Here is a 26,276-nt window from a genome sequence, read left to right as displayed (position 1 = left end):
CCCACGAGCCAGATTTGACCCACTGAGGGATTTTATCTGGCCTGTAACAGGTCCCTTGGTCCTGCCAGGCCCAGGCACGGGGTGGGGGGGGGGAGTTGGGGGGCTGAGCCATGGTGCGTGCGATCAGCCCTGGTGGAAAAGCTACTGCAACTGCCAAATCTGGCTCCGCTGTCCAGGAACCCTGGCCCATCTGCCCTGCACCAACTGCTGGGAGGGCAGGAACATACGGGCATGATGCTCAGCTGAGTAGCTGGGGTGGGGCTGTGGGCAGGCAGGGAGCAGCACCCAGGAGTGAGATGAGTGGGAGGGGCCAGGGAGACCCTTGGATCTTGGAGCATTGACACTGGGGCCCAGGCCAGGGCTGGGGCACAGTATATGCAGTCAGGTGGATAGGATGGGGCCATGGCTGGGCAGGGAGATGCATCCAGGGCCAGATCTGCCATCTTGGGGTGGTGACAGCATAGGGCTGGGGCCTGAGGCCCAGGATCCAGGGCACAGCTGCGATCCGTTTCCTGCATGCCCCTGCCTGCAGAACCAGTACCTGTAGCAGGGGCATGCGGGCAGATCATGGCTTTGCTCCAGCCCCAACTCTGCATTGTCTCTGCCCTGTGACTTCACCCCATGATCCCAGCCTTGCCAGCCCACCCCACTCCCAAACACTGCTCCCCATCTGCCCACAGCCCCATCCCACATAGGGAGTTATGATAAGCTGTTGCAAGGGTGGGGAGGGGAGGGAGTGCTGACCCATCCCACAACAGCTCATTAAAACTCCCCTAGAGACCCACAGGTCCAAATAATTGCCCACTCCTGCTCTAGAAACAAGCCAAACCCCAGGACTGCAGCTCCCAGTTACCTGAATATCTTGAATGGGGTGATGAGCTCAAAGCTACGGTGCTTGGCCTCACGGATAGTAGCACCACGCAGCTCAATCAAGCAGATGCCAATACGCATTTTAAAGAACTGCAAACAGAGATGGATATGGTGAGGGGGTGGTGGTGAGCAATAGTCTCACAGAGTTATGCCCAGGTCCACAGCAGGCACAGTGCTCTTTACAGTTCTCTGCAGAGCAGTCCCATGGCCAAGACAGATACCAGTGAACCCAGGGTGGCAGGCAGGAAACTGCAGAGGGTAGTGCCCACAAGCAGGTGCTTCTCTACATGGACAGCATTTATGGAACTGTTAGATCCACATATATTTGTGCCTGGGGGTAGGTCAAAAATGGGCTACCCATGCCAGGAACCACCCCAGACCAACTCAAGCATGGCTTGCAAGGGCAATCTCCATGCTGTGTCTTGCTTCTCTCTGGCCCCAGTGTCCACCTCAGGCTCCTCTCACACAGTGGGGAGTCAATCTGTGAGTTCAGATAATAGCCACCAGTATACTGTGGCAAGAAGGATCTCTTGAGCATATACTGACAACATTTAATAGAAGCAGGATGATGGCTGCCATGTTTCCCCTGCATTACCTGTGGCAGGTTAGAGTTTTAGCTCTGTGTTGTGTCAGGGTTGAGGGTAATCTTATGTAGAGTTTAGATTATGGTTTTCATAGATTCATATTCATAGATTCACAGATGTTAGGGTCGGAAGGGACCTCAATAGATCATTGAGTCCGACCCCCTGCATAGGCAGGAAAGAGTGCTGGGTCTAGATAACCCCAGCTAGATGCCTATCTAACCTCCTCTTGAAGACCCCCAGGGTAGGGGAGAGCACCACCTCCTTGGGAGCCCATTCCAGACCTTGGCCACTCGAACTGTGAAGAAGTTCTTCCTAATGTCCAATCTAAATCTGCTCTCTGCTAGCTTATGGCCATTATTTCTTGTAACCCCCAGGGGTGCCTTGGTGAGTAAAGCCTCACCAATTCCCTTCTGTGCCCCCGTGATGAACTTATAGGCAGCCACAAGGTTGCCTCTCAACCTTCTCTTGCAGAGGCTGAAGAGGTCCAGGTGCCCTAGTCTCTCCTCATTGGGCTTGGCCTGCAAGCCCTTAACCATATGTGTGGCCCTTCTCTGGACCCTCTCCAGGTTATCCACATCCCTCTTGAAGTGCGGCACCCAAAATTGCACACAGTACTCCAACTGCGGTCTGACCAGCGCCCGATAGAGGGGAATTATCACTTCCTTGGTTCTGTTCATCATGCATCTGCTGATACACGACAAAGTGCCATTAGCTTTTCTGATGACTTTTGTCACACTGACGACTTATGTTCATCTTGGAGACCACTAGGACTCCAAGATCCCTTTCTGCTTCCATGCCTCCAAGCAGGTAATTTCCTAGGCTGTAGGTATGCTGGACATTTTTCCTCCCTAGGTGCAGCGCTTTGCATTTCTCCTTGTTGAATTGCATTCTGTTGTTTTCCGCCCATATGTCCAACCTGTCCAGATCTGCCTGCAGCTGTTCCCTGCCCTCCGGCGTGTTCACTTCCCCCCACAGTTTTGTGTCATCCGCAAACTCGGACAGAGTACACTTCACTCCCTCATCCAAGTCGCTGATGAAGACATTGAAGAGTATCGGTCCAAGGACCGAGCCCTGCGGGACCCCACTGCCTACACCCTTCCAGGTCGATACCGACCCATCCACTATGACTCTCTGGGTGCGACCCTCTAGCCAATTCGCCACCCACCGGACTGTGTAGTCATCCAAGTCACAGCCTCTTAACTTGTTCACCTTCGAAGGCCTTCCTGAAGGTTTGTATAGGATGGTTTGGATAAGGATGATCCTGCCTCAGGCAGGGGGTTGGACTAGATGGCCTCTGGAGGGACCCTCCAGCTTTACTTCTCTATGATTTTATGAATGGCCTGGTGGAAGTGACAAAGCATGGAAATGGACTTCTAGTTTCCCAGGCCCTGCACATGTCCACACTGCAGCCTTTTCATGGTCTCTAGCCACTCTAGCCAGGGTGATCCTGCTTCCACTAGCTGGTATGAAGGGCTAAGGCACACAGGCTCCCAAAAATATCTCCACTCCTGGACAGAGGCCTCAGCCTAGTGTCCCTCTTGCAAACTCCTGAGTGAGGCCCAGGAACTGCTAGGGAGAGGACTTCAGACTCACCCTTACGTGAAGTAGACCCCAGGACACCTTCATCAAGAAACACCCCACACTTTCCCAAGGCACTTGGGCTGCCACACTCACTTGTTCACTCTTGTACAGCCACATCTCAGCCAGGCTGAGAACTGCAAACACCTTAGACTTGTGACCCTTGAACTCCAGACAGCCGGACTTCTGCCAGTGACTGTTGCTGGTGTGACGAGGCCGGGAGCTGACCTGCCGCTGCTCTGCCACTTTCTTCTGCATGGTGGAGCACCACTCATTCCGCTGAGCTGTGGAAGCAGCAGGGCAGGGGAAGCCAAGAGGAAGAGGCAAGTGAATGTGGAACTGGGGAGAATTGGAGACACTGAGTGTTGCAGCACAGGCCAATTTATCCCATGCAGGGAAAAGCCAGGTCTTCATGTGTTGAACTCAACCAGAAGTTAGGGTCTTTCTATTTCAACCAGCTGTGTAGCATAGACCTGACTGGCAGCCCCATGTGCAGTGGGCCACAACAAAAGGGTAGCAGCACCTGTGGACAGAGCTGTAGAGAGCTTCTCCTCAACACACATGGGGAAGAGGTGCTTGTCACTGCAGCAAGAGAGTTGCTGCAGCACTGGGGATGCAGGAGTGGCGGTGGGCCAGCAAAGGGAAATATCACTGGACCATAGAGCGCATGGAGAAGTGGCGACTGAGAGAAGTTTCCACAGGAGAGAGGGAGATATATGACTGAGGTGAGGAAGTTATGGAGGGAGGATTCTAGAGGAGCTTGGTTCAGGGGTCTGGTAAGGGGGGCATAGGCTTGGCAGCAAAGGAAAGAGCTATGACTGGAATTTCTGGCTGGGGTAGGGAATGGGAGGTTGTGCTTGTAGGTTCTGGATAGGATAGGCAAAAGGGAGGTCTGTGCCTGTGGTTTATAGCTGAAAGAAATAGGAGCTGGGGACTGGAGAAAGTGACTTGGAAGGGGAGGTCTGGGGCTCGGGGTTCTGATTGGGGAGGAGATAGCTGTGAATGGGGGAGTTCTGGTTGGGGGTTTCTCTTACCCTCATTCTCAGCTCTGAAGACAAAGATCCTGTGGCTGGTGACAACTTGGAACTTGTTCTCCTTGGTAGAGCGTGCCATCTCGATGACGGAGAGTGGGATCACCCCCTTAGGGTATGGGTCCTGGAATGGGTCCAAGAGGGAGGTTGCACACCAGAACCCTGTTCTGTGATTCCCTGTATGGGGTCCCACTGTCCTGACTGGTAGGGTGTCCCCTTCAGAGAGGGCACTGGGTGTTTAACTCAGCAAATTTCCACAATTAATTTTAGCAATACTCATTTCCCTGTATCTGGCTCTTCACTAACTCATCCTTCTAAGGCAGGGGCAGGAAAAGCTACTGGTAAGCCTAAACTAAAGCAAAGATGGGTAGAGACCTGCCAAAGGCCATGCAGTGAGTGGCAGGGCTGGGATGAGAGCTTGACAATGTCCTAGCTCACAGTCCCATACTCAGATCAACTTGTTTCATAGACCTCAGGAGGTCACATCTATTCCAAACAGCTGCTCAAGACAATATCATCTCTATCTAAACTGTCCTAGACAAGTGCTCGTCTAACTTGCTCTTAAAATCTTTGTGAACGACTTTCATGAACAGCTACCAGGCACAATGCCCCAAACAGCAAAAATACCTTTTAACTTGCCACAGGCAAAGCAGGGGGAATGAGAGCACTGTCAATGTTCTACCACTACAAGGACAGGAAATAGTTTATTAAAATTCACTCCAGAGATCCAAGGAAGAGGACTATGCCCCCTGCTAGAGGAAGACAAAACCCCTTACACTCCATATTGATCAGACAGTGGGGTAAAGTTCCTCTGTGATCCCAAATCAGTCCGACCCTGAGCAGAACAAGACCTTCTACCCAGGAAAATCTGGGCGTTTTAAGTCCCAGCAGGAGCATCAGCACACCTGCCAAAATCCCTAGCTTTGGCGGAGGCCAGCACCTAATGATTCTGAGAAAGGTGATCCCCCTCTCCCTCCTGAGACACAAGTAGCAAACAGCAGGGGGAAAAATCCTTCCTTGCTCCCCAGAAGCATGGAACAACTAGGCACCCTCCAGTCTGCGCTGCAACCAGGAGGCCAAACACAACTCCACTCATCACACACCCTTACTAAGCTGCCAGAACTTCCTTTTCTATCATCCTATTCCCTCCATAAACATTTTCTTTAATCTTTCATAACCAAGATAGTTGTGGTGCTCTATTTCATTCAAGTACACTATACTTCATGTCCTGTCATCCAGCCAGCTTGTTACTTTCTCAGAGGAGACCAGATCTGTTTGCCATGATTTATTCTCAGCAAATTCATGGTGTCTGCTTGTGAGCAGCTTTTCCTCCTCCAGGTGCTTGCAAACTGACTTTATAATTTGCTTCAGTAACTTCCTGGGTATTGAGGCCAGGCTGACTAACCCATAATTTTCTGGGTCTTCCTTTTTGCCTTTTGTAAAGAGGGGCCCTTTTCCTGTCCTTTGGAACCTTGTCTCCCATGCTTTGGTAAATAGTATTGCTAAGGACTCCAAGATCCTTTGTGACAGCTCCTTCAGCAACCTGCTTACTTAAATTCATTCAAAAAAATCAAACACTGACTGTCTTTGTCATTATTGTGACTGTCAGACTTTTCCTTTACTTATCTATATAATCTTTATTTGCTGTCTGGTTGCAGCTTATTGTTTCATAAAGATTGAGGCAAAGTAGCTGTTGAGCAGGTCTGTTTTTGTATCTTCTGTTAGGAGCTCACCCTGGCTATTTAGCAATAGACCCACAGCTTCCTTTGTCCTCTTTCTGATCAACATAAGTCTCATACCCAAACTAGAGACTGAATTGCAGTCTCACACCCAAACTAGATGTAGCCATGCCCCTATGCTGGCATTAAAATCACAGGAAAGTTGACAGGGGCAACTCTCATGTTAAAAGGCTAATTCAGCATTCTGGGTGCTGTGCAAATAGGCCCCATTTGGTATTGTTTGGTACTTTGTATTTGTGAATAGGCATGTGAGACTGGTGAATAAGGTCGAAAGTGCTGCTGCACTCTGAACAGTGGCTGGGCAGATACAGCTCCTTTTTACTATGCATGTCAGGGTTGAGGACACCAATTTCTGAGCCAGCACAGCTAGGGGGACAATCATGTGCTCTGCATAAAACTGAAGAATCATAGTGAACTCCATACACTGACACCTGTGTGACTCCCTTTACTGTGAAGACTGATGGCCAGGTTACTGGAGCCTCAATGTCTTACCCATACTATTAGGCCTGACAGGAGAGTAGGTGTGAATGGAAAGTTTGACTCACATTACAAAGTGCACCGAGACCGAGAGTGAGAAAAACTCTTCGCACATACACACAGCTCATCAAGAGACAAAAAGGCTAAGGTAGCTGTTTGTTGACTACTTTCAGAGCTCAGGCTTTGGCATATTCTTCGCACTGCATTCTTCAGTAATGTGGTCACAGACTGCTTGTTGCAGGATGAGGTCACATGAGGAAGTAGCACCCCCAAACACCCATCAAACCCCTTCCTGCCTAGTTCTTGGACCCTTTCTTCTGTCACCTGCCAGCACTTTGATGAAAAGTTTGGAGGAATAAATGTTGGGAAACAGTCCGGGATCCTAGTGATATCACTTGTTTGGCCCTATCACTCTCACCGAGTACCGATCCCCATTAGATTCCTTTAGGGCTACATCCCTGGCCTCCAATCACCCCCTGCCACACCCATGCCTAACAGGTGTTATAGTTCAATTATTCTGTGTTCTCATCTAGGGACAAGATATTCTTGGCCTCCACCTCTTTTGCTCTCTGCCCTATCCATTTCCATTTTGTTCAGGGCTACCTCTGGGTTCAATTTCTGCCTCCCACTATGCAGCATCATCCTGTCCTGGGCTCAGTCTCTGCCCAACTCCAGGTGGAGTTTCTGCCCTGTTCAGGGCACTGCCAGGACCTTCATACCACCCCAAATAGTCCCACCCAAACCACTGGTTTCACCAAACAGAAACTCAGGCATGCACCTCAACTAAACATACCCCACCCTGGATAAAAGATATAATATCCCTTTAATCTGAGCAGGCCTGCTCAAATGCACAACAAGCAGAAGAGAACTGAGCTGTACCTTTTATCATGCTAAATCCCCTTGGATCGGGATAAACAAAATTTCCTGGGCAGCCCTGCTGGGCGCCTTTCCCTGCCTGGCTTTCAAGGGTCCAGCTCCCCTTCCAGGACTTCCTAATGATCAGTCTTTCTTTGGGGAAGGGTGCTTGGCTCACTGAAAAGCTTCCTCTAGCAGTTGCTTTTTTCCTCAAGCTCTAACTCCTGCTTATGCTTCCGAGCCTGCCCTTATCTAGCATTCCTCTTACCACCTGCATCACGTGACTCACTGGCCCCAGGTGTTAGGCTCTTTTGCTTGCATTGATCAATTGCCTTTCCCTTTTGGGACTGCCTAATCCCTGACTGGCAGCTCTTATCTCTGTGGCTTGTTTACTCAAACACCAGCTGTTCTGACAAGCATGCTTCTGTTGCCTAACAGGAATCCCCAGCTTCCTGTTACACTGCTTCTCAAACAAAATACTCTGAAGGTGGAGCAGTATTTTGACAGCCTCATGTGAAGATGCCTCTGGCGATGTGACAGTTCTGGCCATACCTGGGGTACTACCTTCCCAGGTTCCGGCCACCTAAGTGTTAGGAGGTGTGTGCCTGCTGGGTACTTAACTATAGATAACTACACTATCTTATGTCTGTGAAAGGGGGAAGAGTCCTATGGTGCCCTCCCCTAACACGCTGTGTCTTTCATAGCCTCCATGTGTCACTAGTTGTGCAGGACCTCATGTCAGCCCTACCTTTCCTCTGACAGAGCTGCAGAGGCACAGAATATTCCAAACAATGTTGCATACCACAGAGAATGCAACATCAGTGTCCTGATTACTGCAGATCAGACCCAGCCCCCCAAGAAGGCTCCTAGGCCCATCCAACTAAACCTTCTCCCCTACGCTGTTCAAAAGGTTACAAAGATAGTTTTTTACTGGGAGAAATATCTCTTTCTCACCTCCTAAAACTCAAAATGCAGAGCCAGTTTTGCTCACGCTTTTAAAAGTCCTCTTGGGCAGAGAGTACATCTGGTTACTCCAGCCTAAGGGAGGCAGCATTTTGACAGGTTACAGACAACAAAAATGAGAGGATACAATGGAAAACCTTGTGCGCCCTCACTTGGGGCGGGGGGGGGGGGGGGAGGGGGGAAGGGGAGGGGCTCTTGCTTCTATTAAGTGAAAACCTTCACTGAAAGAACTAACTCCATCCTGTCCCCCAACCTTTTCTCTTTGTCCATGTGTCCCTACTCACCCTATCTTTGCCTAAGCCTCCAGTACAGTGGCTGGTAGCTGATTGGGCCCATGAGACCCAGACTGTGCCTCGTGCTTGCTCCTGCACTCACCTTCTCACTGTTGAAGTACATGAGGTTTTTCCCATCAAATCGGACGTAGCGCCTCTGGAAAACATAATTCCTGTTGAAAGGACAGCAGAAGGGAAACTGTTGGTAATAGAAACCTGACAGTCCTGACTCAGTGGTGACCCCTACACCAGCTAGAGACCAATGCAGACATGGGGGACAGGGAGCCAGATTAAGGGTTCTTGATGGAAGGAACTGAACAAGGAAGTAAGAGCAAACAGGAGGGTCTGACTGGGTTAGTGACACACAACAAACACAAAGCCTCCCAATGGCAGATCTTATTTGGGATAGCTGCCACCTTTCACACAGGGCAGCAGTTTCTTGCTGTGTGCAAAATGTGTCAGGATATGCCAACTCCTGGCACATATATGCCAGGATATGCCAACTCCTGCTGAACAGCAAACCAGGTGCTTCTTCTAGAAGCCTCCCGCAGGTGGCCATGTTGGAATAAACAATGGCATCCATGTTCCCAGGAGTATGGACAAAACCAGCGTCAGCCTAAACCTGCTTACCTGACATTGTTGCACATGGCTTTACCTCCATAGAGAAAACCATACTTCTAACTACCACCCAGATGGGCATGCATAAAACCCTACCTTCAAGCAGGCACTTACCCCTGTGGGGAGAGCTTGTCCAGCCACCCACTGAGCATGGTAGGTGGTTTCTCAGACAGTGAGGTGTAGCTGGCATATGGGGAGATTGTCAAGTCATCCAAGACCTCATCTGGGTACAGGTGCAGCGGGAGGCTGAACTGGGAGCCCTCAGCCTGGGGAGCCTCCACAGTGGAGTAGCCCTCTGTGTCATTCTGGATGATCCGATTAATCAGCTGGGCTCGGCTCTCCTCATCCTCACTTCTCCCCTCACTGCTGCACTCACTGCTTCTCCTATGAAAGATGGGGACATGGTTGGAGAACACGACCTGGCTGCTGCTCCTCTCCAAATAGCTGATGGTACTGGGGACCTGGCTAGCCTCCCCAGCAACTGAGACATGACCTCAACTAGCAGGAACAAGATAGTGATCTCTCAGTTTCATCCACACAACCATCAGCACCTCCCCCTCACCCTGAGTAAGCCTCCTCAGCCAGACCCTGGCTGCACCCCATGCTTTATGGAATCCTCAATGAAGACTGATTCTGGCCTAGTAGAGCAGAAAGAGGCACTTATGCTGGATTCAGGAGGATGTGGGAATGGGTACAGGGAGGGCAAAATCCCAGATAATTCCACCTCAAGACAAGATGGAAGGAGAGGTACTGGTTTAAAGATTCCAGCAACAGTTAGCTGTATCTGGGTTAGTCCAGTCCAAACTGCTGAACCCAGAGACTGTAGAGCAGGACCTGTGCTCTCTAAGTAAGAGCAGTATAGAGGGAGCTACTGTAGACCCAGCAGCACACTGCACAGATGGGAGTACCATGGGGCAGGGAGGGAGGTTGGGCAGGGTGCTAATCCCTTAGAACCTGGAGGTCAGGGAGTAGGCAGACCATTTCTACCAGGCCAGAGAGAGTAATGAGGGGATCAAGCCCCCTTTACCAAGCTGAGATGGAGTACTGGAAGCAGGACCCCTCTCTTCCAGGCTGGTACAGGTATTTGGGGGGCATCACTGGCTGGGCAACTTTCCCAGGTTGTGACTTAATTTACTGCTGAGTGAAGGCTTCCACCCCATTCTGGTTTGTTATCAGGTGCAGGCTGCCTAGAAGCTATATTGAAATTGTTCTCTCCAAATATTAAAATAACACTTTGAAATGGGTGAGTACCCCCTACTTCCTCCTATATGGTGTTCTTGGTGGTCCTGTTAGATTTTCTCTTCCAAAGGAGGGAGTAGATCCAGTCTTTCCTGAATCTATTAAAGCTTGGTTATCTCCTGTTTCAGCATATAGGCAATATCACCTCCACTGAAAGTGAAACTGTTGATGTGTTAATGAACTTGCTGACCTGGCAGAATCTGTTCACTAAGAACTCCTGAGCAGACTCTGAAGTTTTCCTTGTTACACACTATGTTCAACTTAGAGCCTGTGGTTCCAAAGTGCAGGCTCCTACTTCCTGAACTGACGGAAGGTCTTTGCCAGTTAGCGGTTAGCTATACAGAGCTGATGACACACAAGCGAGTGGCACTGACTCTCTCCAGCACTAGTCAGATCATTACCATCAAACATTTGTGGTCATATATACAGTCATCTCTTACATGTAATGAGCACAAGACAGGACAACTTTGGTATCAGAAGATATGACAAAGCATTTAAATTTTTCTCTTATGATTAAGTTGATGGAGCTCTTTGATCTTGGTACTTGCCTTCATCTCTCCACATTTCAAAACAATCATCCAGACACCAAGACAGACTGTGTCAGTTGCAACCCTGAAACTGCCAGTGATGCTATGCACCAGACAGCGATCCAACTGAGTCCATTGCAAATGCTATTGTTAGTCATGCTAGCATCTCAAACAGTGCTAATGCAGATAGGTTAAAATTTCACTCCTGTGCAGACAGCCAGCACAAAGATGATTTATGTGAAATTGAAGTGGTACAAAGACTTTGGGTTGGCACTATGCACAAGGTTTGTTTCACTCAGGGAAGTAAAAGGTCCTGAGCTACAAAGGTAGAGTGATAAATTAATTGTTACAAAATTCTAGATATCTGGTTTGGCAGGGCACTTGGGGTGCCTTCCACTTTAAGAGGTCAACAGCTTGTGAAGCTGCCAGCGGGTGGAGGCCAGGGCTGGTTGAGAATCAGCTGACTCAGGGAGCTGGCAGGTGAGGCTGAGCCTGAGAGAAGGAGTCAGCTGATTCAGGAGGGAGTTGTTTGACTTAGAAGGAGGGCTTGGCTTAGAGCAGGTATAAGCCTACCAGTAAGATCTGGAGCCTGCTGAGAGAACACCATGTTAGCAGAAAGACTGCTGCTCTGGAGCACCACCACAGAGAGGACTGCTGAAGCAGTCTGGAGGTTTGGGTAGGAATTAAAGGTGTGGAGGAAGTTCCTAGGGACCCAGAGTGGAGGTCTGGGTGAACCTGAAGCGAGGGGCTCAGCACAGAAGACCTATTGTGGGGTCCAGAGAGGAGCACTGTGCATAAGATCCATTGTGGTGCCCAAGTCAACTCAGAGACAGGGACTGAGAGCCTACAAGACCTGCTAAGGAGCCTGAAAGAGGACCTGTGAATGAGTGTGGGCTGGTAGGCTGCAGAACTAACCCCGATAGAATCTTACTGGCCTGTCAGTGGGGCCAGGGGCCGGAGAGGGACTGGAGGTGGCCACAGTGGGAGACTCAGGGGACCAGAAAGGATCCTGGAGCTCTCAACTGGTGTAGAGGGAGCCAGGGCCTAGGAGAGGCCACGGTCAGGAAGGACCACTGCCAGAGAAGAAGGGAATCCGGGGCATGCAGCTCAGAATGAAGATGGCTAAGCCAGAGCTATCTGAAATGTAGGAGGACCCAGGAGAGAAGGTGGCAGACAGAGTGACCCAGAGAATCTTGCTGGCCTGTTAACAGGGCCAGGGCCCAGGGGGGGACTGAAAGCTGGAAGTGGCCACAAAGGGAGACTTCCAGAGCCAGAGAGGGACCTGGAGTTCTGAACTGGCCTGAGGCAGGGCCAGGGCCTAGAAGAGGCTGAAAGTACAGGTATGGCCACAGCCAGAGAGCAAAGGGTCAGAAAAACTGAGGCCCAGAATAAGGATGGCTGGGACAGGGCCACTGGATGTAGAGAAGAGTCTAAGATAGTGCCAAGACCAGGGAGCCCAGAGATAGGAGAGCCAGGGCCAGAGGCAGCCTGGAAGAAGGGGAGAGCTGAGCACAGAAGTGGGGCCACATGAGAGCCAGAAGGATCAGGGCTTAGAAAGAGAGAGCGCTGGGGCCAAGGGAGCCCAGAGGGATGACATCAGTAAGGGGCCAAGGAGCCTGTTAGCCAGGGTTGTTGGACAGGGACAGCATGCCTCTGGAGATGGAGGTCAGGGTTTAAGCTGGTCCTGGGTATGACTGAAAACTGTACACTACTGGGGTTTGGGGTCACTGTAGTGGGACTGCTTGTGGTGGAGCAGCCCCTAGAAAGTGCCACTGGGCCAAACCCCAGGGAAGGGTGAGTGTGGGGCACCCTAAAACCCCAGTTCCCACTGCCCTGCAGGTTACCCCTTGGTGAGGAAGTGTTAGGGGAGCACACCCCGAAATAAAAGCAAGAGCAGGACCAGAAGGGTCCAGTGGCCCAGCAAGGGGATGGGAGTGGTCTGAAGGTGTGAAGGAGGGCTTCATGAATGTGACAAAGAGAACATCCACGATGATGCCATCTGTGAGGCATGGTGCAGGGGAGTTACGGAGCCGTGCAATTGATCCATAAGACAGAGGACCACAGGTGGTCACCAGATTGTCATTAGAACAAGAACAGGTCTGGGAAGCACTGGGGCAGCCTCCCTCTTATAATCATAAAAGACACCAAGGCATGGCAGCAGAGTAAAGGGGGGACTGCCCTGCTCACCTGGGAACAAAAAGGGAATTTTTGGGGTCCCCAGGGGCTTATGGTCCCTCCTGGAGATGCCACCCTGCTACATTTGGGTCTTCGGCCCTCTCTATAGAGAAATACAAAAATAGCAGTAATTTGGCTCCAGCTGTATTAGTAACACACAACAGGATAAATGAATAAACAAATCCATGAAATCAATGGAAAAATATTTTCCTTTCTACTTTCTAGGATGCTACCAGAAGTCAAAGAAAGCTAACCAAAAAAAAAAAAGGCATGCAAAGGTGTTCCTTTAAAACCTGCTGCTAAGATTTATTTGGTAGGGGAGGGGATGCACCTGTGTTAAAAGGCACAGCTCTAGTAAGAACCAGAAGGAAATCATAGCTTAGCAGTGTGAAATATAAGGGGAATAGAAAAAAATCTAGCTTCTTTAAACATTGGCCTAATGACACCAAGTTATGGGGGACCATGGTTATGCCAGAAGATAGGTTGCAGATACAGGTAGACTTGGACAGGCTGGAGAGCTGAGTGGACCAGAACCAGAAGTTCAACACTCAGAAGTGTAAGGTGCTCCATCTGGGGGCAAACAATCCCCACCATACCTATAGGCGACAGTTTGACTTGCACCATGGCCGAAAGGGACCTAGGGGTAGTGATTGACCATTGCATGAACATGAGCTGGCAGTGTGATGCTGTAGCCAGCAGGGCAAACAACATGCTGGCATGCATTAACTGTTGCATCTCCTGCAAAACTAAGGAAGTGATACTCCCACTGTACTCTGCACTGGTGAGACCGCAGCTGGAGTACTGCATCCAGTTCTGGGTGCCACACTTCAACAAGGACGTGGAAAAACTTGAGAGGGTCCAGAGAAGAGCCACCTGTATGATCAGGGACTTGCAAGATAAGCCATACGAGGAGCTTATGCACGAGGAGCTTATGCAGGGGGTCGGACTCGATGATCTATTGAGGTCCCTTCCGACCCTAACATCTATGAATCTATGAATCTATGAGAGGCTGAGAGACTTGGGCCTCTTCAGCCTACAGAAGAGAAAGCTGAGAGGGGACTTGGTAGCGGATTACCGCTACTTCAGGGGAGTACATCAAGAACTCGGTGAACAACTGTTCACCAGGGTATCCCTGGGGAAGACCAGGAGCAATGGATACAAACTCCTGGAAGGCTGCTTCAGGCTCAATTGCAGGAAAAACTCCTTCACAGTCAGGGTGTCTAGTCTGTGAAATAAACTCCCTCCAGTGGTGGTGCAGTCACCTATCCTGGAAATCTTCAAAAGGAGACTGAACAGTCACCTTGCTGGGGTCACTTGACCCCGGTTGTCTTTTCCTGTCTAGTACAGGGGGACTGGACTTGATGATCTACAAGGTCCCTTCCAGCCCCTAACCATCTATGAATCTGGGCCCCCAAGTTCCAAAATGCTTTAATCACAGCTCTATCATTTTGTGCAGGTTGAAAGGTAAGAAATTCAGTTTTAATAACTAGAAGGAGACAGGAGACTACCATTAAATACAAAAAGACATCATTCTTGTCTAGCCCACACATGAGATTGTGACAAGTGTTAACTGTGTGGCCAACCTGTGCTACAGAAACTGCTGGGCAAAAAAATGAAGTTTGACACTTTTCTGAATGCTCCAGGATCCATTTTTAAACTATTTTAGTTCCTTAGCTAATTGAAGGATTAACTTGGAGACTCTTAGCCAATATGCTCTGCACTCAAAGAACAGGAGAATATGCTGTAGTTTTCATATATAAGTGTCTGAGTCACTGATTACAGTGTGGAACTCAACTGTAATTATGAGTTGCTGCCACCACCTCCACAATGCAGGCTGATTTGCTGTCAGCCTCCTGCCAACAGAGCTGGCATCTTCCTCTGGCAGATCCTCCACAAACCAGGGTCATGGGTGGGCATGGAGGTGGAGAAGAGTATACACTGATAGGGCATGTACAGGGCCTAAGTGTTTGTCGTCTGATGAAACCTTGGATTGTCTGGCCAGTTGGAGGCCAGTGCGCCCTTCTGAACCCTCTGTGAGCACTGAATGCCACTGATCTCTGAGCAATCTCAAATCAGTACCTTGCCTTGTTGGGAATGTTTCTGCTGAATGAAAGTGTCTGGGACACAGCAGACCTTCATACCACCACCTTCTAGACCCCCCAAAAATGCAAGGACAGAAGTGCATCCTGCTATGAGTGTCACAGAGCACTCTCCAATGTCTGTCCCAGCTGCTCTTCCTGAGGCTGGGGCCTGGATTCTCACTGTACTCCACAAGCACAGCTCCCTCACATCCAATTTGCCTTGCTTTCTTGCCCCAGTGGCAAACCCTTCTAGCCTAATCCCCAAAGCCTGGAAACCACAGTCCTATCTGCTTCTCCTGCATCCCATGGGTAATAAGAGGTTCTAAGAAGCATATATGGGGGCATAGGATGTGAGCAGCGGTACTTACCTTGGCCCTTCTTGCTTCAGGTCTGGGAACTTCTGTGGCACCACTTTATATCCCTGCCCAGTGGAGAGCCCAGTGCCCTGAAAAGAGACCCTAGGTGAGAAATCTGGATCTCAGTTCTTTCCCCTCTCCTCCCCACCCATTAATTTTCAAGGTCTCCTTAGCTTGCATTCTCCAGCACAACTGGATGTATGTCAGAAGCCACAGCCTAGCACATTACTCCAGTGATGACATTCTGCCTGAGGCCAAGATATTACCAAAAGTACACTGCTTCACCCTGCTGTCACAAGTGCAGCTCTCTAGCCTCTAGCAACAGGCAGAGAGGCCTGAGTGTGGACCTGTTCCTACATCCACCAGGATCCAGGTGGGAACTGGCAAAAACATCCCCAGTCCCAACAGCCTGTCACCCCTACTCACCTTTTGCTCCTGGGCAGGGAAACTACGTACAAAGACAGACTCACAGTAGGGACTGATGGGCTCCTCAGTCAAGTCTGTGGGCAGAAAGATGGGAAAAAAAGTGATCAAGATCTGCACTTGAGCATGATAACAGCAACTTTCAGCCAGTCACAGAGCTGTGAGAGGAGGAACCCACCTCCTCTTGATCTCTTCTCAGTGGGTGGATGTAAATTTGGGAGGGGCACAGGCCAATACTCAGGAGAGAGGGTTTAGTGTCAATGACTGCAGCAACTTTTACTTGGAAGAAAATGTGTTTCATGTCACAGTCCCCCACTCTAGCCAGGACCATGGACCAGCACAGAAAGGCAGATCTCGAAACTAAGCAGGATGGATACACCACTCACATGAAGTAATCTACTGCCAGGTTGGCCTGGGCATGTGCATGGGAATGATGACTGGCTAGGTCATGAGTCCAGAAATCACCCTGGGGATAGACAGCAGCCATGGAAGGTGCCAAAAAAAGAGAGGAGCTGGGGGGCTGGCAGCTGTCGTATCAGTGGGAGGGTATGAGTGTGAATTTACTCTGCCCAACACTGCCACTCTCCCCTGTATAAGTCCAGATCCACCCCAACCAACAGTGCTTCCATTCCCCATCCCCATATGGGCCTCAGTCTACCCATCCCAGATTGTCCCTATTCTTCATTCCCTTATGGGCTCCAATCCACCCCATCTCACATTATCTCCGTATGGGCCCTATTCCCTCCTCCTCTAGCAATATTTTACTTCTGTCCCTCTGTGATGCCAACTCCTTCACCTGGAAATGTCTCTGCTCCCTTCCTTTGTGCAGGTGGAAGAGTGGGGCCCTATGTTAAAGGGGCTGCACATGTGAGCAGGAACTCTCAGAACTCACCTGGTCTGCTGACGGGTCTCTGGGGGATGGGAGGCAGGCTCAAATATGGACATCTGGGAGACCTGCAGGAGCAAGCAGACAGGATATAGGCTGATGGAGCAGGGCTCCACTATGCAGCCTCTCCTTGTAGGGGACACTCACCCCAGAGTGATTTATCAGGGGTTTATACACCCAGCTAGGGTAACTTGCCTCTAAGAGGGGGTGCAGCAGGGAAGTGACTGTAACAAACCTATGGGAATGGGTGGTTTCAGTGCATAGGAAGCTGTGTTGCATGAAGCAGAGTGCTCTGCTATACCCACGGAGGTAGGGATGCCCTGGGTTGTGGGTCAGAGTCTCTGGTTTTGGGCATTACAGCTGAAAGACGAAACTGTCACCTTGAACTACTTGTCCCTCCCAAACTCCAACTAGGCAGACTAGACCTGGAGAGGCCTCCTGCCATTTTGCATGTGTGTCAGTGTGCACACATGTGTGCGTGCTAGTATGGTGCATGTAGGAAGGCTGCTCCCCTTCCCAGTTCTGTGACAGCCAGGTTGAGGGATGTGGGTAGGTGTTCTCTTTTTCATCATGGTGATGGGTGAGCAGGTAGGCAGGAGGGCTCCTTCCCCACCACCGCAACAGGGAACCTGAAACCAGATGGGAGGGGCGGCAGGCAGAAGGTTAGTGTTATGGGCAGGCACTTTGGCCTGTACAAAGACCTCTTTCCAGGTGTGGCTTTCCTAGATCTTGGGTTTTTTGCTGTCCACCTGGATTCCTAGCACTGGCCCTGCACCTGTTGGGATTTTCCCTCAATTCCCTCTCCAGGTCTGCTTCTGGCTGCTTCGTTACCAGGCAGCACTTCTGAATCAACATCTCACCATCCCTATGCCTGAAGAAGGGTGTTTGTGCCCAAAAGCTTGTAAAGAACAATTTTTCCAACCATTTAGTTGGTTTAATAAGAGATATCACATTTACCCAAAGAAGCTTGTTGGCCTATGTCCTTAGACCAACACCCCCATCTCACCATCCAGAACTTGCAGAGAAGCATCCCAGGGCCACCTGCCCTGGCCCACATGTCCCATACCCACCACTCCCCATTATTCCTCAGCCACAGCTGCTTTGGGCCAGGATAGTCCTGGGCTGTGAGGGTGGGCTCTGTTGGCGCTCTACTGCTGAGCCTGCCTCAGACACTGTATTAATCTGGCAATAAGGTCTTTGAGAACCTCTTCTGATAGGCCACTGCTAAAATATGGGACATAACACAGCAAATGGAAGAACAGAAAGGATCCAAGAGAGTAGGGCAGAGAGCAAGCAGTGGGCACATGCCGAGGGACACTGTAACCTTTGCTTGAAACAATGGGGAAAGAGAAAAGCATTAAGCATACACAGTATGGAATGCTCCTTTGCAAGCAGGGGAGGAGGGGGAGCAGCTTATGTGGCAGGGGACCATTAAGTCCCTGAAAACTCACATGCTGATAATGAAGCCCCACCCCACTTCACTTAAGGGCCTGTGGAAGAAAATTTCAAATTACTCCATTGAGCGTCCTCCTCTGGGTGGCATTCAGTGCCATATTAAATGGGTGAACCACCGGAGCATATGGATGTTTCAGCCAGGGTTACCAGACTGTCCACACCAGAACAACCCCTTGATCTGCCCTATTTCCAAAGTGAATGCGTAACAGCTTAACTTGTGTCCCCAAACAAACACTATGGCTTAGACGTGTCCCAGGATAGTTTCTCTGCACCATGTGGCTTAGCCAAGGGGACTGGAGCCTGTTCTGTCCCAGCACAAGTGAAATGCACTGTGTAAACCAGGCATGATGTACTGAAAATGATCCCACCACAGTCTTCTACAATGCATGACCCAGGGCAAGGTCCTGAGCCAGCCTGTTCTGGGTAGTTCCCTTTATGTTCTCTGACCCATATGGAAGCTCCTTAATCTCTCTTATCCCAGCACAGTCCATCTGAACTTTGCTCCTCCTCCACAGAGCCAGTAGTCCTTTCCATCCCAGTATGTTCCACTGCTCTTTGCAACCCAGCTATAGGGTTCTTAGCCCTCCTCATCTATACATGTCCTATCTGTCTGAGTAAGGCCCCCAGGATGCTGAGCCCTCCCAATTGAGGTTGGCCACTCTGTTCTGTGTAACCTGACCATGAGGTCTGTAACCCTCCCCATCTCAGCATGGCCCCTGTCCTATCTGTGAACAATCAAGAGGGCCTTGAGCTTCTCAACCGTGACCACTCTGGCCTGTGTGACCTGGCCACTGGACTGTGAACCCTTCCTGTTCCAACACAGCCCTTCTGTGTTGTGTGACCTGCCCATGGGAACTCTTCATCCCAGCCAGGCCCACTGTATTGTGTAAACTGACCATGGGGCACACTACTCTCCCTCTTCCAGCCTGCCCTCCTCCAATGCATGACCTGGCCACAAGACACAGAACCCCTCTCCCTGCTTCCCCAACTAATGTAACTGTTTTGTGCTGCATGTCCCAGCCACAGGATTAGTGACCTCTCCAGCGTAACACAGATCCTTGAAGCTGTATGACCAGTTCACAGGGCTATAGTTCCCTTTTCCCATATAGCCCCCTCTGCATTGTGTGATCCTCTCAAAAGGCCTGGATCCCTGCTTATCTCAGCCCATACCCACTGTGTTGTATGACCCCATTTTGAAGCCTGTAGCTCCCATACCCATGCACAGCCTCTTTGCACTACGTCTCAGCCATACGACCCAGAGCTTTTACCCATCATGGTACACTGAATCTACACTTTGTGACCAGGTCCCATTCCTTTCTTATCTCCATAATCTGCAACTTGGAACAATTCAAGTACTGCCAACTTCATGGTGTAACCCAGGCAGAGGGGCCCTCAGGAACCACTGGTCAGGTTCAAGAATGACCTCTGCACATATTTTGGTGACAGTGCTCCCTGAGCAGTTCCAGCACATCCCCTCCCCAGCAAGTAACCCAATGTGAGAATCAGGGCTGTCCCGTCATTCAGCCATCAGGTCAGACTGCTCCTAGCCTATCCCTTCCATGCTGCATGCCTTGCTGCAGGGTAATCATCCTTTCTGACTTCCCTGCAGAGAGCCTAGGACTATGGGGTGCAAGGAAAAGGGCTAACGGCTATGTCTGACCCCTCTCCACATCTGTCTGTTCAACCCAGAGGGGAGGTCCTAAGAATCTGAGGACTGAAATGAGAAAAGGTCTGGAGGTCCAATTGAGGACTGCTGGCTGTATGGTTGGACATTGTCCTTTGGAGCCAAGACCCTCTGAGAGGACCTGAGAAATGTCTTCTGGGAATCAGCTGGCTCAGGAAGGCTGTGATACTATGGGTAAGTGCACACTTACTCAGGCTTCTCAGATGATGGAGACACTTCCTTTGTGGCTAGGCCTGGTAGTTGTGTAGTAGTTTGTTTCTCCATGACTTCACCTCCAGAATACCCAGCAGGCTCCAACAAAGGATTTAGCCCTTCATAGAGGACATTGGATACCATTTCCAGTCTGCGATGCACAAGGGCTGGTTGGGAGGAGGCACTTGGACACAGCAAGGGCTCTCCCTGTGTGCTGGTAGCAAGGGTGGCAGCAGCAGGCAGAGAGGAGCTGCCTGCAGGACAACTCTCTGTCAGGCTTGCTGGGCTGGACTCAATTAACTGTGCCTTGTGGCCAAGTCGTGGAGGGACAGAGGGGATGGGAGGAGAAGAGTTTTCAGGTTCACCCTCATTAGCTAAACCCATCTCACTTAGCCCTGTCTCGTTTTCAGGGGTAGGCTCCAAAGCACTCTTCCTCACCCCTATAGAGGGTGCCACCACATCCTTTGAACTTTTTTCTCCTGTGCGACCTGGTTGCTCTGGGGTAAGCTTTGAATTCTTGAGAACTGTGGAAGTTTCCCCTGGCATAAACCCTTCCAATCTGACAAAAGAGCCAGGATTCCCATCAGAGCCAGGTTTATGTGTTGGCACTATTGACTGTGCCAGCGGCTTGGGCACTGGGTCCTGCTCTGACTTTGCTGCTGGGGATGGGCAGTAGAAGATAGTCCTGGGCTTGGGTACTGGTTTAGTGAGGGGTGGAACAGGCTCCTTCTCCATCGTTGGGTCTTGGCTGAGACCAGCTGAATGCTGTTTATTTCCAACCCTATCAACAGCTGCTCCAGAAGCTCCTTTAGCAATACTTGGACCATTTTTGGTTTCACCTATTTGGTACACTCTGGGTGCATCCAGGGGCTCTGTGTATGTACCAGGCTTGGCATGGGCATCTCCTGCCATGGGCCCAAATTTGCCTTCCACCAACACCAGTGTCTGCTGCACCAGATTCAGGATCCTCTTGCGGTGCCCAGTGGCAGTGATGCCGATCAGCTGCAAGTTCTCATTGTCCAGGAAGACAGCATCTCTGGCCACATAGTATCCATGTTTTTTAAAGACATCCTGGTATCTCTCCAGATGGATGATGGACAGCCAGTCTGCTATGTCAGAATCAGCACTGTACTGGGAGATCATGGCCCCAGGGACCCTCAGCCAGGATTGGAAGAATGGTCAAGCCATCATCTAAGGAAAGGGAAGAGAGTTTAAAGAACATCACATTACGAGGAGAGATTGGGGGTCCTGGATCTCTTCGGCCTACACAAGAGAAGGCTGAGAGGTGATCTTGTGGCTGTCTACAAATTCATCAGGGGAGACAGCAAGGAATAGGAGATGCTGTTAACAGGGTACCCCTTGGGGTAACTAGGAACAACAGCCACATACTGACAGAGAGCAGATTGAAGTTAGACATCAGGAAGAATTTCTTTACAGTAAGAGTTGCCAAAATCTGGAATGGGCTTCCAAGGGAGGTTGTGCTCTCCTCTACCTTGGGGGTCTTTAAGAGGAGGCTAGACATACACGTGGCCGGGGTCAGTGTTGCCTGACCCCAGCACTATTTCCTGCCCAGGGCAGGGGGTTGGACTCGATGATCTGCTAAGGTCCCTTCCAACCCAAACATCTATGAATCTATAGTCTGTAAAAGAGGGCAGCAAAGCCTCAGTGGGGACTGACAGCCAGTGTAACCGGCAAACTGAACACTTCTGAGGTCCTAACCCAAGACCTAAAGGGGCCCTAACTTCCAGACCAATTGGAAAAGAGATTCTCCGAGGCCCACCCTCTTCAAGCTGAACTGAGGATGTGCCTCGGATCTCCCTGTCTGTCTTGCTGTCAGTTCCTGCCATGGAAGCCCTGGCTTACTTCTCCTGTGGGCACATCCTTGCAGGATGGTCTGAGCACTCTGAGCAACTGTTGTTTGCTCTCAAACCCAAACTTCTCCAAACCCTCCCCCAAGCGCTCAAATACTGAAACCACTTTCATTTGGGAGGTCAAGACCCCTGCTGTGACAGGAACCATCCCTCCCTCAGGGGCTGCAAGGGTCTCACAAATGTATAGGCCTCCCAGTCCCAGAGAGACAGCCCATTAAGTCAGATACAGGGTCATTCCCAGCCCAACAAAAAACAGTCCCATGCACATGTGCGCATGCCAGAAGGCTCCATCCCTGTAGGCAGGTTCTCAGGCAGGATCCCTGGCTCCTATTGCAATTTGTATTTGCTGTGAGAGAGAATTAGCAAGCTGTTTGCTCTGCCCAGAATCTCAGTCCTGGTCACTGAGGGGGTGGTGGGGAGGAAGGGGGGAGGACCTGCTGGGGAAAGCAGATAGCCATGGTGCAGCTGGGCCCCTCCCACAGGATGGTTCTCTGATGTTGGCCAGCTCAGGGAGGGCTCTGCTACCGGAAAGAGTGCGCCATCATCTCCCTAAGTGCTGGTGAGGGCATGGGAGAGGTCAACATGACTCACAGGCAAGTCCAGGGAGACAGCCTGCTGCACACAGCCCAGCTGGCCACATGCCATCTGTGCCTGACAGGCTCCCAGCTATGCTGCCCCCATGTGGGGAATGATTACTCTGCCTCAGAGGGGCAGCTTCAAAGAGGTTTTCTTAGCATTTGTATGAGGCAGATACCTTGGAACTGCAGACTCTTCAGGACAGGGACTTTCTTTCCCTTTGGGTCTTTGCAACATCCAGCATGCTGGAATCCTGATTCTGCTTGGAACCTCTGTAATGTAAACCACAATGACAACAATTGCTCTCCTTCTCTCCTGTCTCAGAACAGTTTGCACAGCTTCCCCTACTCCCTGCTGTCCCTTTCAGCCTAAGACTGAGCTCTGCTCTCTGAAGCCTGGTGCATGGTGCTGTGAGATCTTTTTCCCATGAATCATGCTTCTCCACACTAAACCATCTGTGCTAACTCCACTGCCACTGGGTCTTTTTTCCAGTTCCTTCATTTCCCCCTATTGTTCAGTGCAGACTTCCTTCCTGCTGCTCACATTCTCCCACGCAGCCCTATCCCTCCTCCCAACAGGACCTACCTCGGCCTTGAAATGGGAACAGGAAGGACTCTGGCACTGAGTCTGTGTATACTGAGCACAAGTGTGTATGTCTCAGAGTGTCATTGTGCCTGTGAGTGTGTTCATCTATATTTTGTGTGTATCTATGAAAGTGCACTGCTATCTGTAATGTATGTGATATCGTGTGTGCATGTACTGATGAGTGTGTTGAGTTTTTCAGATTCTGTGGTTGTCTGTATCAGTGTGTGGTGTGTGTGGGTGGGTATTGGAAAATGATGTGTGAATGTGATTTTATTATGCTAGCATCTGAAACAGCATGTAAACTGTGTGTGCATAGTTGTGTGCGTGCGCCATGTATGCTGTAGAGACTGTTTGACTGTGTAGAGATGTGTCTGGTGTATCATGTACGAATCTCTAAATATGTTATACTGTTGTCTGTACCAGAGTGTGGATGTGTGTGTGTGTGGATGTGTGTGTACTTGTAGATGATATGCAAGACTGCATGTTGGTTACTGAGTATGTGTGTGTATGCATGTTGCACTGGTAATTGTGTCAGTGTATGCATCACTGTGCAGAAGTGTGCGTGAGCGTGGGCCGTGTGTGCTAAGCATGGAGGATAAATAAACCTTTCCAGAACCAACTGACTAAAAAGCCTGCTGTGAGTTTGGAGACTTCTCCACATCACAGCAGAAGGCAGCAAGGGCCAGTTTCTAATCTAGCCATTAACCATCTAAATGTGAGCCCTTGGAAAAAACGTTAATTCAAAACATTAATCCTCCTTGCTGCTTCTTCTGCCTTATCATAAGGCTCAGATGATGGAGTGCTACAAAAGTAGGTGCATTAACTTTTTTCAGGGTGAAGTAGGATCGTGCTTAGACAACCTATCACGTGAAACAGAATCTGGTTCCAAGTGCCTGCCCTGAAAGCCACAGCTGTTTCTGCTGCTGTTCAGCCTCGGACGAGTCACTCTTAGCCAGGACTCGGCTGCAGCAGCACTGAGCCTTCTGGACCTTCACTGCCAGCCCTGGGCTCAAGTGTGTCCAGTGCAAACCCTGGTCCATGAAATGTGGCAGCCATAGGGGAGTAGGATCCCAGGGCATCCTGTGACAGCTACTTTACAGTAACATCTTCGGGGCCTTAGCAGTGCTCCTCTCTTCTCTTTCAGGTTAAGACCAAGAGCCTCCAAGGGCAGCCCTCAGCGACCGGGGCAGGGCAGGGCAGGGCAGGGCAGGGCAGAGGTGCCCCACAGGGCACTAGCCGGCCGGGGAGGGGGCGGGGCGCCGAGCGGCCTCTGTTGGGCCCCTGGGGGCGCAGAGGGCAAGACACGCGGATGCGTGGCTAGGAGCCGGGCCAGCCGCCGCTGCCCTGCGCTGTCGGACACACGCAGGAAGTCCCTGCTGCAGCCGCGGACACTGCGCGGGCGGCCGGACCCGGGCGGGCTGCACATCTGCCCCGGGGCCCAGCGATGCCCGTCCGGGCTCAGGGCGGGCACAGCAGGGTCGTGTGCGGCCCGGGGCCCCGACGGGCCGGTCCTCCCCCGGCCTGGCACGGGGCGGGCTGGCACTCCCCCGCCGGGGCCGCCCCGCACCCCCTCACCTCTCCCCCTGCAGCGCCGCGGCCGGCCTCCGGCTCCCGCGGAGCGCCATCGCGGCGGCCATCGCGGCGGCCCCTCCGGCCGTCCCGTGGGCGCGGGATCCCCGCGCGCTCCGCCCGCCGCTCTCCAGCGCTGTGCACCCGCGGCGGCGCCACCCGCGCCTCCCCCTGGCGGCCCCGCCCCGCCCCGCCCCGCCCCGTCCTGTCCTGTCCCTGCCCCCGGCTCTCTCCCCTTCCCCGCCGCCGCGCCTGCCCGCTGGTGCTCGGCCATCGCCACTGGCCCTGCCCTTGCCCCTGCCCCTGCCCCGGCTTTTGCCTCCTCCAAGCAGTGCGTCTGTTAGCTCCAGCTGCCCCTGCGCCTGCACCTGCACCTGCTGTCCTCTGATCTTCCCCGGCCGTCTGCACCTTCTGCCCCGCTCTAGCATGTCCCGTGCCCTTCTCTCTCGACTGTGGCTCCCTGCAGCTGCTGCTGGGGACATCTGACTGCACAGGCCCTGATCTGATGCAGTGCTGGCCGGGGAGCACTGAGGAAATGGGCCTAAGGGCACTTTGCTCTGGTTTGGTCTGGCCAGTAGGGGGGTTTGGCTGGAGCCAGAGAAACGCTGGGAGTCGCAGAAGGGGCACCATCTGAAGGAGCACAGGGCAAGTCCAAATGAAACCGTCAATAAATAAATGGCATAGAAAGCCCTTCTTCAACTCTAACTTCCTCCTTTGCTCCAGGAGTGGTTTTCCCACCAAGACCAGACAGCCCAAGCAGCAGAGCTAGTAGCTTCACCCTGAAGGGCCAGGACATAGAGACAGGAACATCTCCTGGAGATGGGACTGCCCCACTCTACCTGGGTTCCTACGAAGTGGAGAGCTCTGCTGAATGGGAATGTCTTGCAGGTTTCAGCCAGGCCTGGTCCCACAGTGGACTGGGGCAGCCAGCCCCCTGCCTCTGGAGCAGAGGGGGAGGGAAGCTTCCTTAGTGCTGTCTGGGGCAGAGGAATTTGCTCATGCTGTACAACGCTTAGGGCAGTTCCCCAAGCTGCATCTGCCAGGCCCTGTGCAAACACTGGCACCTTTGACCACCCTTTTATATGACACCAGGAAGCCAGCAGGGAGCCTGTCCAAGCAACACCTATCTACATGCTCCTTGTAGAGTCCTGGATTCCATGGGAAGGAGGAAATGGGCAGATGACCTCTCTGCCCTCATGGTTGACGAAAGGGAACAATTAATTGATTCCTGGCGGTGGAGCTGGGCCAGCAAGTAGCTTTGGTGCTTGGCACACAAGGTAAGAGTGGCACCTCCACTCTGCTGTGCTCAAGTGCAACCCTTTTTTGCAAGAGCCATGCGCAGCCTAGCAATTACACCAGTGCTGCCCTATTACCCAACTGTCAGCCACAGGGCAAGGTAAGCAAAGAAATTCAGAGGAGCTCTGAGGCTGGGAGGGGAGGGGTTTGGGTTTCCGGCCAGTCTCACAATATCCTTCAGTCCTCCACTGGCTGATCACAGGGCTGATAGCTGGGCTGCACCTCATTAGGGTATTGCTAAATGCCTAGCACCCTCCCCTGACACTTACTATAGCCCAGAGTACCTCTACCAGGCACAGAATAGATCCCCAGAGAATGGCATTTGCAGTGGGCTCCAGGAAGGCTGCTGCAAAGGTCCCAGTACCGGTGTCCCC

The 26,276-nt window shown here is 51.4% G+C and overlaps 1 protein-coding gene across 3 annotated transcripts in view; it reads right to left on the bottom strand.

The window, feature by feature from the left end:
- The window catches only part of ARAP3 (ArfGAP with RhoGAP domain, ankyrin repeat and PH domain 3), a 43,461-nt gene extending 18,733 nt beyond the window's left edge, over nt 1–24,728 (bottom strand). For 2 of the 3 annotated variants that reach the window (XM_019487037.2, XM_019487036.2), the window contains exons 1-11: nt 24,613–24,728; nt 22,631–22,724; nt 20,004–21,196; nt 16,681–16,742; nt 15,792–15,865; nt 15,378–15,454; nt 9,102–9,371; nt 8,473–8,542; nt 4,067–4,187; nt 3,129–3,316; nt 854–960 (exon numbers count right to left, since the gene is read on the bottom strand). In XM_019487037.2, the coding sequence (XP_019342582.1) occupies nt 854–960; nt 3,129–3,316; nt 4,067–4,187; nt 8,473–8,542; nt 9,102–9,371; nt 15,378–15,454; nt 15,792–15,865; nt 16,681–16,742; nt 20,004–21,148 (2,114 nt within the window). In that variant the 5' untranslated portion in view covers nt 21,149–21,196; nt 22,631–22,724; nt 24,613–24,728. The remainder of the gene's footprint in view (nt 1–853; nt 961–3,128; nt 3,317–4,066; nt 4,188–8,472; nt 8,543–9,101; nt 9,372–15,377; nt 15,455–15,791; nt 15,866–16,680; nt 16,743–20,003; nt 21,197–22,630; nt 22,725–24,612) is intronic. The other variant, XM_019487035.2, reaches the window with a different exon arrangement.
- Nucleotides 24,729–26,276: the final 1,548 nt, after the last annotated feature.

This window comes from Alligator mississippiensis, chromosome 9 (assembly GCF_030867095.1).
Source record: "Alligator mississippiensis isolate rAllMis1 chromosome 9, rAllMis1, whole genome shotgun sequence".
In the NCBI taxonomy this organism is placed as follows: Eukaryota; Metazoa; Chordata; order Crocodylia; family Alligatoridae; genus Alligator; species Alligator mississippiensis.
Note: the sequence above shows the minus strand (reverse complement) of the source record. Positions and strands in the feature narration are given on the sequence as shown.